The sequence below is a fragment of the Meleagris gallopavo genome, chromosome 26, assembly GCF_905368555.1.
Source record: "Meleagris gallopavo chromosome 26, MGAL_WU_HG_1.1, whole genome shotgun sequence".
In the NCBI taxonomy this organism is placed as follows: domain Eukaryota; kingdom Metazoa; phylum Chordata; class Aves; order Galliformes; family Phasianidae; genus Meleagris; species Meleagris gallopavo.
In genome coordinates, this window is record NC_139429.1 from 1,274,154 (window position 1) to 1,291,956 (window position 17,803).

The following is a 17,803-nucleotide window of genomic DNA, read 5'->3' on the forward strand; positions in this document are numbered from 1 at the left end:
AAGGTGTTTGTAATGCAGGACAGAGGCACACACACACCACTGGAGAGCTAAGCTAATGAATGAATGGTTTCATGCCAACCCTGCCACCAAAGCTCTGCACTCTGGCACGCAAACTAAACAAACTCCCCTTTTTATAAGCAGGTACAGTAGGCACAAAACGTAAAGTTCCTAAATGATGTTTGGTGTGACAGCTAATACATCCAGGGCATGACAGACCTCCACTGGAGGACAAAAACACACCTCTGCTTCCATCAGTATCAGGGACCATACAACACAAAGGCTCTGTGTACCAAATCACACCACCTCAGCCTTCCTGCAGATCCACGAGTACAATACTAGCTGCGTTTTAACACAGTTCCTGTTCACAGTACAGCCTACTGAGTATAAAAACAGACAGCTCTAATCCTGTCCTGACCCCTGAAATGCTGGTGAAATAGAAATTACTCTTCTGGAGCACATGGATTCTTCTTAAATTTTAATATACTTTAATTATACATATAATACATCTCTCTGTATTTTTCAGGTCATTAAACCTCAGGGAAGAAAAATTTTCCAACACAACTCTGTTCCAGTTGCTAATTAAAGCAATTTTTACACCTTCCTGTGACACGCTGCTAAGGACGATTTATGATGGTGGCAAACAGCAGGAGGTCAATGCCAAAGTTAACAGCTGGGCTTATTACAGTCACTTCTAAGATGTACTCATGTCATCAAGCAGCTGCTGTGCACCAATAAAGACTGAGAACCCACAAACAAGTCTGCTATCTTTTCAGCATTAAATGCAAGGGAGAGCCAAACTGTGCTGAGAAAACCTTAAATATCCAAAGGCTGAGAGAGGAAAAAAACAAAAACAGATCACAAACAGCCTGTTCACCTGAATTAATGGGGAGAATCTCATTTGCATTGGAGGAGACAACATATGTGAATCCCATCCATCAACGATGGGTCACCAACAAGGCAGGCGCTGACCGTAAAGCAAGTGGTAATGTCCATATTCAGGGAGTTGAGGCTGGAATTACTAAGTTAATAGAAGCAGTTTCCATATACACTACGAAGAGAGTTGTTTTTATACATCCATGTCCTTAAGCAGAGCTCTTGCAACATCTCCCCTGGCCACTTAGAAGGTGGCAGGAGGGAAACCACAGGGAGCAGAGGGATGGGAGGCCTTGCTCCATAGCAGAGCACAGCATGTGAGAATAAAGCAAACAGCCCAGGGGAGAACAGCAGCATCCACAGATGGATGACAGGCTAAAACAGAGCACCACATAGCATACAATACAGGTATCCGTGTCATAACCACTCACATACTTGTGAATAGGAAGCCAAATCCAGCAAAATTGCCTTCCATAGCACCAGTACACAGCAAAATCCAGGGCAGGTTTTGTGGTTTTTTACTACACATTTCCATCTTTTAAATAGGAATGAGATGAGCAGGGGAATTGCCATTTAATGTTTCATTTTCTAAAATAAATATTTTTTTCCTCTGTAAATGAGTGGAATAAATGAAGACATTACAGCCTGAAGCTGCTCACGACTGCCAAGATGCTGAAAATTACCATGCCCACAGAAGAGCTGAGGGAATGAACAATCCCTCCCACTCTAAAGGCAGTAAGCAGGCTTCGTTTAGCAGCATGGATGGAAGATGAGAGCCGTGCTGCTTGGCTCCCAGGCACTCCCAGGTCAGGGGGCATTTCCACATTCCTGTTATTTCAGCTCACCCATGCATGGATGCTCTGTGCTGAAATACCTCAAACTACCCCAGACAGCTCCAGAGCAGGGCAGCTGGGCAGGCTCTCCCTTTTTTGTTTTCTTTGCAACCCATCACAGGAAAAAAAGTAATGCACAGTTAACAGAGGGACCTTCACAAGTACGCTTCCTTTCACTGGAGAATTATTAAATAAAAGCAAAAAAGACAAGCCACCAAAAGATGACAACCCCCTCAAGTACCCCCTCAGCAGGCTCTGCTGGTAACCACAAGCAGAACTGAACTGCTCTTTGCAATACCTCTCACTCTTAAGACACCACAGGAAAATGCAATTGCAGACACAAGCGCAGGGACCACTGAAAAGCAGCAATTTGCTGTGGCTGGAAGGCTGCAGACAGCAAACCACCCTGCTGAGCTGCAGCAGCATTCCTGGCAGCTGATGCCTCAGACGGAAGTGATTCTGGTTCAAATGCTTCCTTTATCACTGATAATGCACTCCTACCACTTGCAATGCCAGGGCTTAACAGATAAGGAGGAGAGGATCTTCCAGGCACCGTAATCCACTCCTGTTCTGACAGGGTTTTATTTTTAGAAGGCAGCTACATAAACACAACCACAGCAGAACAGAGATAGTGCTGTCTGAGGGGTAAACCTGTGCTAAAGGCAAGATAGCTGCAGCAACAGGAATGTGCATGGCAGCACTTTCTCTCCCTTAGCAATGTGTTCTTCAGTGAGCAAATATCATCCGGAAAGTACAGAGTGCATCATCTCTCCATATTCCATTACTAAAACTTCCTCAAGTGAAGATAATTTCTGACTTTTACCAAGCACAACTTGAATTTTTGGCAGGAATTAAAAGATACTTACAGAATGCCTAATGACTATTTCTCCTGATCACATTAATGGCACAGAGGTGGATTTGAAGGGTGGACCACTGGGTGGACAAGGAACTGGCTGGATGGCCCCATGCCCAGAGCAGTGTGCCCATAGGAGCCTAATGAGGTTCAAGAAAGCCAAGTTGCACTTTGGGCTGAGGGATGTGGGGCTGTGGCAGTGGATCCAGAAGAGGCCATGGAGATGCTCAGAGGGCTGAAGCACCCCTCCTGCAATGAAAGGCTGAGGGAGATGGGGCTGTTGAGATGTTAACATGTTCTGTTAAACCATTCTGTGATTCTATGATAAGAAAAATCACATTTGCATTATGGGAATTGCTCCACTGTAGGGAATGACCTTACTAGGTACAACTTAATCCATACAGAGGTTCTGTTAAATAGCTCAGCTTATACATATTATCAAGCACATTAGGAGGCAGTGAGATTGTATGGCACAACCACTGAACTGAGAAACTCCAACTCCATGTGAACGAGTTGACTGGAAGAGCTTTGTAGGCAAAACACAAAACCTGGAAGCTGCAATTATCCTGGGCTGAGCAGTAGGATGCTCTGTATAGCAACACCAGCAGAAGCAACATTTACTTTGTATATTAACAAATTGAGTGTTAATGCTGTAGAGGCAGGACGTTGGCTAAGCACAATGGAAGGCAGCAGAGCATAGGAGCAAAGGAAGGGAGCAGAGCCCATCTCACCTCCTCTGGGGGAGCAGCACAGAGGGCTGAGCCACAGCTGCTAACAAAGCCCTTAGATTCTTACCCAATATTAGGCTGAAATAAATGAATCATCACAAAATTGAGAAATCAGTGATGTGGGCCTGACTAAAAAAAAAAAAAAAAAGGCAGCAATAAACGTAATGTATTACAGGAAAATAACAGTGACTTTCTGGCACTGATGCCTTCTGTGAAACCCATCCCTTGACTGCAGCTTTGACAGCAGCCTCCTTTGTGATGAACACAGCCTTTCCCTGGTAACACCAGCAATTTCCTCCCCATGGAACACGTCTTGCTGGCCAGACACAGCTAAAGTTAAAACGTGGCTGTTGGAAGCAGCGTACCAGAATGTCTCTGAAGAGAAAAGCATCCCAAAATGCACCTTGTTGTGTTAGCACAGTGTTAGGATGAGAACAAATCTGTCTTCATACATCTCAGAGAGTTCATTTAAAACCATCTCATGAGGTGAAATGCCAAGATTATTAATACCAATTGCAGCAGGAGACCATATTACAAGTGACATAAACGTTACAAAACAGTCTGAAGTTCGGCCAGGCTGTTAATAGATAGCATTACACAATTACTGACAACAGCCAGATAATACTGCATTTCTACTATGCAAATTTTTAACAGCAAATAGATTTTGAAAGGAGTTTACACCCACGACCCCCTCAGATGCAACTTGGTAACTCGCTATTAGGTGCCAAGCTGTCAGTCACGAATCAGTGCAGCCTACAAGGGAGCCTCCAACGAAAGCCACTTGATTAAAATGTATGAGTCCTATAGGAACCTATTTTTAAGCCTGTAAACCAACACTGTTGTATTAATGGCTTTTATTTTGCCATTAATTCTGCTTTTCTCCTACTAAGGGCAATACTGTAATGCCTTATTTGTTCATTTCTCAGGAGCAAAGCTGAGCTCTTCAGATATTTTTATCCATATTACAAAGCTATTAGACTGCAGGAATCCTGCTTAGAAAGAGGTTTGGAGTTGGCATGTAGGGCCTGATTCACTGTGCTTGAGCACATCTGGCCTCAGGTACACAAACAGCTGTGTGTATTTGGCTGAGCAAGGCTTTGGTTCTGCATAGGTAGCTGTGATGGTTTTTCAGACACCCCCAGATGCTGTTAGCACCATGCCCCCCCCTGCTGCTGTCCATACAGACACAGAGCAAACAGCTCAGGGCCCGATAGGACTGAGCAACCAGGAGGAATTTCACAGAGATGGGAAAAAAAGAAAAAAAAGAAAAAAAAAAAGGGATGTATAACTCTGTTATAACTCTGTTTGCAAAGCTGCCAAGTACAGGAACATGAAAGGCTGTAAATAATTCACTATATTAGAGAAAATGTTTCACAAATTAAAAGGTTGTAACCTCTTTTTGGCTACAAAGCTGGCAGATGCTGGAGGCATTCCTGTTTCTGAAAATGCAGAACGTGGTGTGCCCTATTTATGAGAAAACAGCAGCGACTTTTGGTTTTCAGCCCTCCAAGCAACTGCTCAATGAAAAATGCATCTGCCTATATTTCTGATGGATGGGCCACAAAGGAATAAAGCCTGCACACTTTAGAAATGCAGCTCAGACTGAGTAGCAGCTCCCTGCATTCTGGTGACACAGCTGCTGCAGTGCACAACGCAGAGCTGAGATAGCATGGAGAGAAGGGGTAAATTGGAATTAAGATATTATATTTACATAAATACATGCACACGGTTGTTTGAAGACACGCACACAAGCTGAAAACATGCATGCACTTATTACAGACGGCTCAGTAATGAATGATGCAGACTTAGAAGTGTGACATCAGTCAAATGCAGCCTCAGAGGGGTAACCACATGGCTGGGGACAGATTCTGGCCCAGAACACAGAAGCAATTCCAAACAAAGAGAGCAGATTGCTTTAACTTCCTATTACTAAATATTCTGCCATGAACTGAACAAACCTCGCTGGAGCTGCCCCCACCAAGTCAGCTGGTAACCAAACAAACAGGGAAAAGAGATCTGAAACTCACCTGGATGTTGCCAAAGTCCACGTTTTCATAATGGAAATGTGCACATTCAGCCATCTTCGGGAAATGACCCTTGGTAAAGGATAACCTGAAGCACACCAAAAGCACACCATAAGATTCGAATAATCAAAACTAAGCTACAGCATCAAGTTCTGTTAAAAAATCCAGTTACTCATACAAAATAAGAGCTTCCTCACCCTAAAGCCAAGGGAACAGAGGGGTCTGTTGATGTGATGCACCAAAACAGTGGAGAAAGGAATTGAGCGAGAAAGGAAAACTGAATTGCAAAATGGCTTTTATCATTGCATCCTTAAAAACCACGTAGCATTTCATCAACACCAAGGCCCACATCTTTAGGGAACGGTGCAGGGACAAGCAGCTCTACCTTAACAAATGCATTTTGGCAGTGCAAATAAGCAGCCTTACACGAGACACATAGGAAAGTAGAACGTTACCTGTGAAAGGCATCACAGCCCATCAGTCCCGGGTTGATGTATCTGAGGGTGCAGAACAAATGCTATTTATCCTCTGCTTTTTTAAAATTCAAAAGTGAGGCATAATTATTCCCAAGTGACTCCAGCTACAGCCATGGCTGACGGGGAGATCCTCTGGCTCTGCAGCATGCTCTGCTTCTGCTGAAGCTATTATAGACTCCTATAGATAACTCTGGTGGTGAGCCAATGAGATTGTCATTATCTAGCTCTCTCTTCCCACGGGAATATAAGTGGGAAGTGAGATACAGCATCTGGCTGCTCAGCACTAGAACAAAGAGCCATTTCCCTCGCAGCATCAGAGCTCTACGGAGAGGTAATCTGAATGCACAGAGCTAGCAATACTGGGGAGTTCTGGTCCTCAGTCAGCATCCTTAGCAAAGACAAGTCAAGTAATATTAGTTACTTTTGAGCCTCTTTACAGGTTAGAGGTTTGAAAGCTCAGCTACGAAGATAATAAGTGGGTTTACATCATCTGGGAGAGAGTGAGAGAGAGAGAGCAAAGGAGGCTCACAGGAAAAAGAAAGAGAATCAGAGAAGGAAAAAAAACAAACACTGACAGAAAAACTGCAAAACCCATTCAGGGAAGAGGCACAAGGCAGGAGGTGAAAAAAGGGAAAGAGCAAAACACCAAATAATAAAAAAAAATATATATATATAGGCCACCCTAACATACATATACACATAAATGCACACATATGCATGTCTGTATACATACATACATATACATATATATATACACACACACACACACACATATATATATACATATATACATACACACACACACACGCACACACACACATACATACATTTAAATGGATCAATTTCAGAGAGGAATCCCGGAAGTTTAAGAATACAGTAACAGCGAAGTGAAAGAGTCTGACAGGCTTTGCCTCCATAGCAGGAAGCAGGCAAGGGACCTAAGGAAACCTCTGATCCCCACCTCCATGCTGTGTTCACTATAACTTTGCTTTGCAAGGATTTCGGTTGCTCCCGTGAAGGCATCAACAAAAACTGTCACTGACTGCCCTGGATGTATTCCAACACAAGAGCTCAAATCCAGGATGTCACAGCTAGAAGCCCAGCAAAGATAGGAAAAAAATCAAACAACACTGCTCTTACTTTTTCACGTTCTTCACTTTCATACTTGCTGTGCTGCCGCAGGTCCGGAGCGGTAACTCCCCTGTGATGTCAGGGATATCTGCACCACGTGCCTGCAAAACAAGCAAAGGGAAGGAAAGTAAGGACTGCACGGTGTGGACTGCTGCTTGCAAAGCATGTGTTTTCTATATATACAATCATAGCTCTTTGGTGATAAAAGCTGTATTTTTGCCTTTTTAATATAGGGGGAGGGGAAGGAAAAGTGAACCTAAGGAGGTGACTTGACATGTGATTTACCTCTTCCTAAACTGTTCTGTAGAGCCTCACTAATAACTCTGAGATCCAATATTTTGTTCATTACTTCTCCTGGTTTCTAAGTAGAGATTTTCAGAGGTAGAGTCCAACAAACACTCCCAAACTCCATACTCAGACATGTGCAGCATTCATGCACAGACCCTGGAAGCAGCTGGTTCATGCAGCACAAAACCACTTTAATGACAGAGCTGCTCATCCGTGGGAGGTGAGCTTTCACAGAGACACTTGAAGCTATTGTTGTAAGCACAGGAACATATTAAAATATCTTTAATTGCTGATGTTCATTTAGTTCAGTGAGACCAGAGCCCCACGCTCTCCTTTTCCATTTGCATTGCCCCATTTTTGCACCCCCCACTCCTCCTGCAGCTGCAGCACCATCCCTGGGGAAGCACTGGGCTCTGTGTGCTGCTGCTGGAGCAGCCCTGAGCTCCAAAGGAACAGTGGAACATCAATGGAACAGCAATTGAACGAGGAGATCAGTACAGACTTCACAGAGCAAGGGGAGCAAACTCTGCTCCCTGATGTTGGCTCCTTACTGATGCAGATGAGGCCAGCAGAATGAGCACAGGATGGATCACAGAAAGATGCTCGCTCTGCTTTATGCAGTACGCTGCAAAACGTGAATGAGGCTCAAAATAACAAATGCTCAAGCAAGAGGAAGGGACTCAGTTCAGGATTCCCTCTCTTGGAGGCCCAGATGAATAAATATTGCACAAACTCATTTTCTAATGACAGGAGGAGGCAGAACTCTCCGAAGCAGCAGATCAGCACAAGTGCTTTTGCACAAGTCCAGCCAAAGCTCCCTGAGCAGAAGCCATCAGTTTGGCAGCAGCCATGCCCCAGAACACAGCAGTGTCAGGCACAGAACAGCCTGGCGCTGGGCCCAAAGCTTCAGTCTGATGTTACAACCCCACAGTCAGGAGAATCTTCCCTGTCCCCCTCCCTGAAGCTCTTGTTCGGTTCGACAGAGGTCAAACTCACACGTGCACCGTTCACCATTCCTACACTCATCATCAAACCGGAGCAGAAGCAGAAGGAGCGACTCAACTTCCAGCACCAGGAGGTACAGCTACAGCCACACTGCATCCCCAGGGCTGCTCTCACAGCTGCCATGAGCAGGCTCAGGGTCAGATCCCAGCACCAGGGTCCATCTCTGCCTCCACTCAGCCCTGCCCTGCAGTCTGCCCACAGCTGCACAGATTGTGAGCACTCACTCCCTCAGAAAACACCAGGGCAGTATCTATAGACCTGAAGAAAGCTCCCCCAGGCTGCCTGACAGCCACGACGTGCACAGTTACTTCAGTATCTCACAGGACACCTCATTGTGAATTTCAGCATTAAGAGGATCACCAATTTAATAAACCTTATGCATCTTTTACATAAGAAAATAACTAATTACAACGATAAACGCACCATTCCCATAAGCTGCTTTAAGGCAAAGCTGGATGGTGCTCGCCTTCATTTTCTAAAGAACAGAAATTTTGCAAGAAGAAAAATAATTTCTTCTTCTCCAGAATCTGGGAGATATGAAAACGATGAAACAAATCCGACAGAACCACGTGGGCCCCAGGCAGCCTGCAGTGGGCACAGCCTTCCTGCTGACTCAGAGCAGCGTAGGCAAAACTCACACCTCCAGGAGATGTAAATGCCAGCATCTCTGCTCCGGGTTCTGCTGTCCTCTCCTTCCCAGCTGAGCCCAACCTTGCTGGTTGCCTTCCCATTTCCAGCATCATGCACCACTGACACGGACTACAATGAGACGCAATGCTAATTAACTTTGGGGGTTTTTCCAATTAGATTTGAGCTCTCTGGGCTGTGCAGCTGAACATAATCTCTCCAAAGGCTCACAGCTGAGGAAAATGGGCAGAATGGTGATCCTGTGTAAACCAAGAGCTTTAGTACGAGGCACAAACAGCAGAAAAGGAAAAGTGATTAGATAATGAAGAAAGAAATCTACCGCAATTTTATAAACCCCACTCCTCCAAACTGAAATGCAATTACTTTCCATTTAAACCACAGGAAGCCAGCTACAGAATAATCACGCTTCGTTCACCGTTAGTTTTACCTGCTTTCATCTCAAACCTGGCACGCAGGACATCGCCCCACATCACCTCTCTCCCAAAATACAAACAAAACACTCCACAATGAGATTTGTTATCTTCCGTGCTTTGTGTCACAGCAATTTCCTTTTAAAAATCATTTGGAAACAGTTTGAATTATTTACACCTGAAAATTAGCTGGCTAACATCACAGGTTGGCTTCTCACTCTTTTCTCTTCCACGCATCCCTGTTCTGTGAAAGCTCAGTAATTGCAGAGCAAAATCTGTTCACGCAAATTGTTTAGTCTGATTTTCACAGCTTAATGTCACTGCTGCACCAATCAATCTGCTTTGGTCCCAGACTTGGTAAACAAATCAGGCCTTGATCCAGAATGCAGCCTGCTGGCTTCGTGTGCATCCTCAGGCTGCTGTGTTTGGTTGGAGGTTTCCCAGCTCTGCTGCAATGCTCCAAGCTGGGATGGTCCCACTGCAGCCTTTGTGCAACAGAGCAGCACAGACTGTGGGGCAGGTGGGTATCACTGAAAGGTTTAAGCAGCTCTGAAACAACGCCTGTCTGTCTGTTCATCCTTCTGGTGGATGGGATGCCAGGTTTAGGTCACCACAGCCATGTGAGTGCTGGGTGTCACCTGTGTCACTTCTGAGTGCTGCTGCTGAACCTCCCAGGGATGCGGGCTGCCAAGTTTGAGTTTGCAGCCTTTTATCGCCTCGACTTGAAGAACTTCAGCTTTGCTCTCTCTGGCACAAAACCTCAGTCATAAATAATTTATTTCTAACAACTCCACAGCGAAACGTGAAGGGATTTTCTCCTAAAAGTCTCACTGCATTCATCAGCCAACACGTCAGCCCTCCTCCCTCACGTCCAGAATCGTAACACAGTGTGAAAGCACATGGGAAACTGAAGCACTCCACTGAGCTACAGTTTGTACCTGGGTGTCCTGAGCAGGGGAGAACCCCGAGCTGGGACAAAACCCACAGCAGCAGGCTCACACCAGGACACACATGCCCTTAGCCAAGGTTACCACAAAGCCACAGTAAGTACTGGACAGGCATTAGCATTTATGCATCCCCCCATCACCAGTCTCTCATCTAAACCAGTCTGGAGAAACCAGACTGCTCTGGGTTCCTTGAGCACCTGGCCTTGTTTCTAACAATGGCAGAGCTGAATCAAAATGCTGGAGCTGCTCTCCATGGCAGTCTGCCTTTTACATCATTTTCACTTCCCCTTGCTTTTCATTCTAAAATCAAACCAAAGGACCATGGCCGGAGCTTACCAAAAGGGCAGCCTTTGTCACTTCCACTTCTTCACTGAAGAGCAGCAGGAAACTGCTGCTGCAGCACAAGTCATCACCCAACAGCAAGTGATGCTCGGCTGAATTGGAGCAACTGCAGCCACAGACAGACTCAAGGAGAGCAACTCCTTTCTGCTCCTACTTGGAACAGCCATGCAGGATCTCCACAATAAATAAGCATGCTTTAATACACTGCAGCTGACTTCTTCATAACTGCCTGGGATACCTGGATGTATTTAAGGCAAATTAGCACCTGGTTTGTGTGCCCAGGTCTGGCAATCTCATCTTAAACAAAAATACCTGCAGTTTTACTGAAGAAACAAAAAGTAATAATTATCCTCCCGACTCCACATCTCCAAACCGAGCAGAAGAATGAGCATCCGTGCTATTCAGGGGCTGAGCAGCAGAGAGCAGCACTGGCACATCTAATACTGGAAACCAAGGGCAGTCTGCTGTGTGGCCAAGAGTCCCCATCCCAAACTGCAGGAGCTGCCCAGTAGGGAAACTCTGAATCCTGGCTGCTCTCTTCTTAATCCCGTGTCTAAGAAATCTGTATTCAATAAAGAAGACGCTTTGATGTGTATCATTTTTTCAGTTCAGGACTTCTAATTCCATTTTCCACGTTCCCCATCACTGAATTGTTCTACGCAGCCCTCACCGCACAGCATGGTGAGCATGGAATTATTATTCTCTTTCAGGAGACCACACAGGATGTGCTTTTTCTGCTCCCAACTCCTCCCCTCCAAGGGAAAAAAAGTAAGAGAAAACTTTTAAGCGCTGCCATGAGCTGGCAAACGAAGGGAAACCTCTCATTCCTGAGCTCCAGTGTTACAGGCGTTCATCCACAGCACCCATTTACCACAGTTTAAAGGATCAGCCTCAGCAGAACAAAGCACGAGTTCTTAACTATTCACGTCCTGCTTTCTCAGATAGGCAGGAAGAGCCCCCCCCAGCTGACATGTAAAGCAGCTCATTTGGTGAATGGAATCCAAGGCACAGAGTAAGCAACTTGGCAGCAGTCTGACCCTGCTCTGGCGGTGCTATTGTGACTGTGAACAAAACTCACCTCGTAAAGCTGGCAGATTTTATGTCATGATGGGATTTCTTAAGTGGGCTTTAAAAAGACGCAGATGAATCAAACGCACCCAAAGAATGACAGTTATTTCCAGCAAAACAGCCTTACATTTGTATATTCCTTCATTGCTAGCACTTGTTTCAAAGGCAAAAACGGATGCACTGAGCAAAAGGAGTGGTTGGCTACCGAGGACAGCATCAGCGTGATAACTACCTGAGAGCTTTAAGGCTGTGTGGCTACAGGCAAGCAGCAGTGAGTGCCTCATTGCCATTCACAAAGAGCTCAGCCCAGGGAGCTGCACGTACAGCACACAGCCCCATAGAACGGTTTCTGGCTGAGGAATGTACTTTAAGAACAAAAATCCCACATACAATATGCGTGGGAAAGGCAGCCAGGGTTAGAGTCCTCCTTCTGCACAGCTCACAAAATAAATTTTAGAAGAAAGCCAGGGAAAAGAGAGCATCCAACGAGCACAATGCTTTCATTCCCATTCCTTGCTGGCTCAAAAAATTCCACCCCAAAAACCCCTTACCCTGTTTGATGCACTACTTCCACAGCCTACTGTTTCACAGAAGAGGAGGGGGTCCTAATCACGGCTTACCCATCAAGGACCTGCAGGGCTTTGGGTGCCAGAATGCAATTGCTCACAGCACAAAAAATTGAGATTAATTCAGGCTGAACCCAGCCAATGCCACTCCTCAGTCCCCCGGCCATAAGCAGTGCTCATGTAAATAACAGTGCTGCACTGCATTATGTTACAGGTACAAATCTGCTTAGAAGCCAAAGAATTTTCCCACTGCAGTGAAAGAAACACTGGAAGGCAGAAAAACCAGCAGGCTGACAGTTAACCCAATAGATCAGGAGTCAGTGGAGTTAATGGGAATTCATATTTATGCATGTAAAACCAGCCTGGGCTCGGCTTATAAAAGAGCCAGTTCCAATGGCACAAAAGACATAACTGCTATATGATACACTCATTTTGCAAGCCCTTATAATAACACAGCAATGTGAGGAATGTGTCTGTTTGTAACGTGCAATTTATACCATCACTATCCATAAACCTCACAGCCCACGAGAACAAAAGGGTCAGCCCAGTCACTGTGCCCCAGTGGGGGCTGGGGATCCCACACTGCTCCAGGGCCTTCAGCCAGAGGAGCCACAGTGAGCAGAGCTGACACAAGCATTTCTGCACTCACATCCGAGGTGACAGTGAGCTGCAGCTCGTGCCACGTGGGTCAGAACAGTCTGTGCATGCTCCTGCTCAGCACAGCACGCAGGTGAGTGCAGAGCTCCTCCCCACTGCACACAACAACAGGGACGTGCCCAAGGATGCTTTACTGCCTTCATACAGTTATTAGGGAAACGCTAACAGGAGCATTCAAAAAATTGGCCGCTGCATTCCTGTGCCACTTTTGTCTTTTTAAGTTGTCATTATCCCCCAGGACCAGGGAAATTCTTTACAGAGAGAGTGGTGAGGTGCTGGAACAGCTGCCCAGAGAGGCTGTGGATGCCCCGTCCATTCCTGGAGGTGTTCAGAGTCAGACTGGACGGAGCTCTGGGCAGCCTGGGCTGGTATTAAATGTGGAGGTTGGTGGCCCTGCCTGTGGCAGGGGGTTGGAGATTCGTGATCCTTGTGGTCCCTTCCGACCCGGGCCATTCTATAGTCACTACAGAAGAAGAAATACTGGTGGTGACATGTAAACACACAACCCAAACGTCTTATTGGTGAGATGCTGTATTTATCTGTGTGCATCGGATTCACTTTGAGACAAATGGATATGCAAAATATAAGGTCAGTGTGCCTGAAAACTGGTAAACGTGGACATCAGCAAACTATGCTGAATCGTTCTTCCTTTACTAAGTGCTGCATAGACCAAATTTTAAAACAAATTTGGAAAATGTGATTTTTTTCCCCACAGGTCAACACTGTACCATAAGACTGCATATGCTGTGAAGCGAGAAAACATAACTGAAAGCACAGCGTTACCAACAAAAATTAAATGATTACTATAAATTAGTATTTACAGTCAAAAATACAGTATCCATTCCGGCTTAATCAAACTCAATTAATTGGCAAACCCAAATGGAAGTCAATGTGCCAATTAAGTGATTGTCCCTCATTGCAAAGACTCCCAGGGACAAATGCATGCTGGGAGTAAACCTGTGAAACACAAAGGACACCAACCAAGAGCAGAGGGAGGAAAAGGACCGTATGCAGCAACACAATACCTTGCCAACAGCTTCACAAGGGAAAAAGCATTTGATTCATGCAGCAATAATAAAGAAAACAGGTTACGTGAACTGAAAGCAAAATGGAGGTTATGGGTTTGATGCCAGACCAGAATTGTTTTGACCGAAGTATTGTTACAGCCTGGTGGCAGCTTTGTGTGCTGTAAGGAACACTTGTCACATACCCAGGCCTCTACTATCCATACCACCTGAAATCCCACCTCCAGCCCATCGCTGCAATCTCCCCTGGTGACCTCAGTGCCACACAGCAGTGGGTGCTGGACAGGAAAGCCATACTGGGGTTTGGGTAAGATGAGATCCAGCTTGCTATCAATGGCAAGCCAAGCCCCCGAGCCTCCTCCAGCACAGAGCCAGCCTCCAGCTTTAAGGTAACGTTTTCCATTACACTCAAGTAACTCTTAGGACTGGGAGCCAGAAGCTGAGTGCTGGGGCATCCAGGAGAGCAAACAGCTCAAGCCCAATCCTGGTGCATCATCCAAACCATTCAAACAGCCAACAGAAAAGCAGAATCACAGTTTTGTAACTACTGAAACGTTTCCATATCCCTAAAAGCTTCATAATGTTAAAGAACTTCAGGTGGGCGTTCAGAGCTCAACATAAATAAGTAAAGAAACACAAATAAAGAAATTCATAACAGAAACTCCACATACCCCCTTCCTCTGCATCTATTCTTGCAGAAGTCACAGCCAAGATCTGGGACAGCTCTGGGCTAAGGACTGTACAAAGAATGAGAAACAAGCCCAGCTCTAAAAGGAGTGACATCTTTCTTGAAACCTTAACGATCCACCAAACTCCACACGGTTTTATAAACTGCGTTTAAAGTTAGTTTTCTCCTCACTCCTGTCCCAAATTTAGGAGAGTGATATATTGAGGTCTCATTAAAAAGCCTTCGTTACCCTCACAAACCACACAATGTCACCTCACCCAGTATCAAACACCGAGAACACTACAGTTCTCAGAATCCACCCGAACAGATCTGAGAACAAGGATCATTACAGGGACTTCATGCAGACAAATCTAACCCCTCTGCCATTTGGAGGCTTGCTTTTCCCCTTAAAAAAATTCTACCAGCACAAGCTAAATGGGACGGTGACTGCCAGCTGTCTGCCTGCTTTTTCAGTTACTCATTTGCCAGATTCATGGATTGTCAGTGGTTTCCTATTGTAGCTTAGAGGTTCCCGTATCGCTCTTCTAGGCAGCCTGGTTTCAAACCAGGTTCACTTGGGGATACTGAGGTTACCATCTTAATAACCTCATCACTAACTGCACCTCCAGATCTCCAAAGCGACTGCTGAGAGGTGTGGGATGGGAAGCCCCTGGACGCATCCAGAAGGGATGCACTTCTGAAGGATGCCCTGTGGACACTGTTGGATGAGCCCAGTTGGAAGGATGATCACCAGCACTCTGCTCAGGGCAATGTGGATCCAAATCTCTCAGGAAATAAACCCACCACAGCTTTGGGGACTGGAAGATGTGTCAGATGCTGCAGAAAAAGCCACCTTGTTCAGAAACATATGTCGTGTATATATATAAAAGAAATCCTATTTCCAGTTTTGGACTCAGTACATTCACCTTATCTCCAGTGCAGGTCTGCCTGCTGGCTTAGTGCAGCTCCAGGTGCTATCGTTCTGTGCAGCACCATTTGAAAGCAGCACACGAATAAAGAGTTCCACATTCGTTTCACTCTTTTAAATTCTGCTTCCCCACGAAATTCTGACAAAATCCTGCTACAGGGAGAGGCAGCTTTTATAGCACAGCAACCCTGCACCCACAGTGAGGTGCTGAGAGCAAGTCAGATGGTCAACGACAGAAGGTAAAAGCAAAATTAAGTAAAACTATCAGATTACACTGAAGTTAATGACAGGCTGAGGACAGCTGTTTTGTAGGTTTGTGTGAGAAATCTTATTTAAAGCCTCTCTTTCACAATTTCATTTCTTCTAGCAATAGAAACAGAGCACTCTTCAGGTCCTTACAAGGGAAGGATGCTCCTTTCCTGGGTGGTAACGTAACCAGCTCAGAGAGACGTTAGAAAATCCATATGCTGCAACATCACTTGGCTCAAACACGGCTTTTTGTCCCCAGAGCTCACAAGTATTTCGCAAAGAAAGTCAGCATCACCAACTGCATCTTTCAAAATGGAGCAGAGAGAAAGAAAAAGGGCACGTGTGAAGGTTACCCAGCAGCGCAGTGGGACCTGGGGGCTGAGACATGAGAAAAATGGTGCAGATAATATTACTAAATTCTAAAAATAGAGAATATAATGGGAGGCTGCTACAAAATATAGCAATCCTTGAGGACTGGTCAAGAAGTTGTGTTATGACCTAACTCCTATGAAGTCTGTCCATCCAGTGCTGCATCTCAGTCAGTGTGGCTTTCAATCTGGCTCAGGATTAAAGAGCTCCTATGAAGCTGCAGGAGCCACCCAAAGCAACCAGACCTCCCCAAGAAAACCACCTGCCTTTGTGCTAAACTACAAAGAGCAGAGCTGAAAGTACAAATTAGAATCCTACAAAGGACAAAAAAAAAACTCAGGTGCCCATGATTAGCCAACAAGGATGGAAATATTAAAAATAGAGTTTCTGTCCTATCTAATATTCAAAGAACAGGAGGACATTCAATCTCTACGTATTTAGAAAGTCCTTCAGTTTATTTCTTGTTAAGAAGCAGGTTTGGAAACAAAGCACTCACATAAATTAATAATAAGCACTTCCAAACACATTGCAGATAAAAGGGGGAGGGAAGGGAGGGAAGGGGATGCTCGCCTAACCGTGAATGCATAAAGCACCTTTCCCAAAGTACAAAAGCATGTAGAGAGGCAAAGTTCGAGAGACAACTGAATGAGCATCACAGATCTGTCTGTTGTGTCAGAATTTCCCAAGCTCCTTGCACTGTTGCTAGTCTCAGCAATTCCTCACCTGGCAGAGTGTGACATCCATTCCAAGTGACAAAGCCTCGCACCCAGTTGGGTCTCCAGCTGTCTACAATGAGAAGCAATGGAAACAGAAAACAGCACAGCTCCATCCAGCTTCTCCAAGCCCTTCCAGCCTCCATTAACCAAAGGCTGAAACAACAAGCGACAACAAAACCTGTCTGCAACTCCAACAACTAAGCAGAAAATGAGTTTATTATGCAACTATGAGAAACTCATATAGCATGCAAGGAGCAAACTACAGGAAAGGACCAAACCTGAGTCTGTCAAGAATGCAAAGTGAAGAGAGCAAGGAAGGAAGGCTCATGATTAAAACCATCAAGAAAGAAACAAATACAGCAGATGCACTGGTTAAGCAAAAAGTACAACAAGACAGTGTTAATTCTCAGCAGGAAAGCATCCTTTAAGTCTCCCCTTCTGACTGGCCATTAGGCAGAGGTTGAAGATGGAACTTTGATTCACTTAACACAGAAAAGATGAGCAAGTGAGGCTCTTATGTCCAGCTACAATGCATTCTAATGTGCATGAAGTCAGAACACCACAAGCACAAATTGTAGCCATTGTAACTACAAGCTCAGTCTGTAACACTTAGCCCTATGCTGTACCATACCGAGTCACTGTGCAGCAAACCTCAGACCTGAATTTCCTTGGAAAAAAACACCCAACCGACTACAACAATCATAGAATCACAGTTGGAAAAGACCTTAAAGATCATCGAGTCCAAACGCAACCCAACCACACTACCATAACTCTAACAAATATAGTACCCTAAGTACCCTAACTCTAATAAATGAGGTATGCTAGCTAACTTGTGTCATATTTGGAGATTGAATTAGAGATAATACTCCTGAGACATTCCTGGAGGTTACAGACAGCACTGTGTCAGACAGTGACCCACACGAGCCCTGGCTGTGCAGTGTGAAGAAGCTCCATGCTCTGAGGCTGCAGCATCTGAGGCTGAGTAACACTGATGAGAACA

General features: G+C 45.2%; 1 protein-coding gene across 5 annotated transcripts in view; it reads right to left on the reverse strand.

Moving 5' to 3' along the window:
* The window catches only part of ARHGAP32 (Rho GTPase activating protein 32), a 175,848-nt gene that overhangs the window by 90,955 nt on the left and 67,090 nt on the right, over nt 1-17,803 (reverse strand). For 4 of the 5 annotated variants that reach the window (XM_085209451.1, XM_085209454.1, XM_085209453.1 and 1 more), the window contains exons 3-5: nt 6,928-7,019; nt 5,767-5,808; nt 5,315-5,399 (exon numbers count right to left, since the gene is read on the reverse strand). In XM_085209451.1, coding sequence (XP_085065577.1) covers nt 5,315-5,399; nt 5,767-5,808; nt 6,928-7,019 — 219 coding nt within the window. The remainder of the gene's footprint in view (nt 1-5,314; nt 5,400-5,766; nt 5,809-6,927; nt 7,020-17,803) is intronic. The other variant, XM_085209455.1, reaches the window with a different exon arrangement.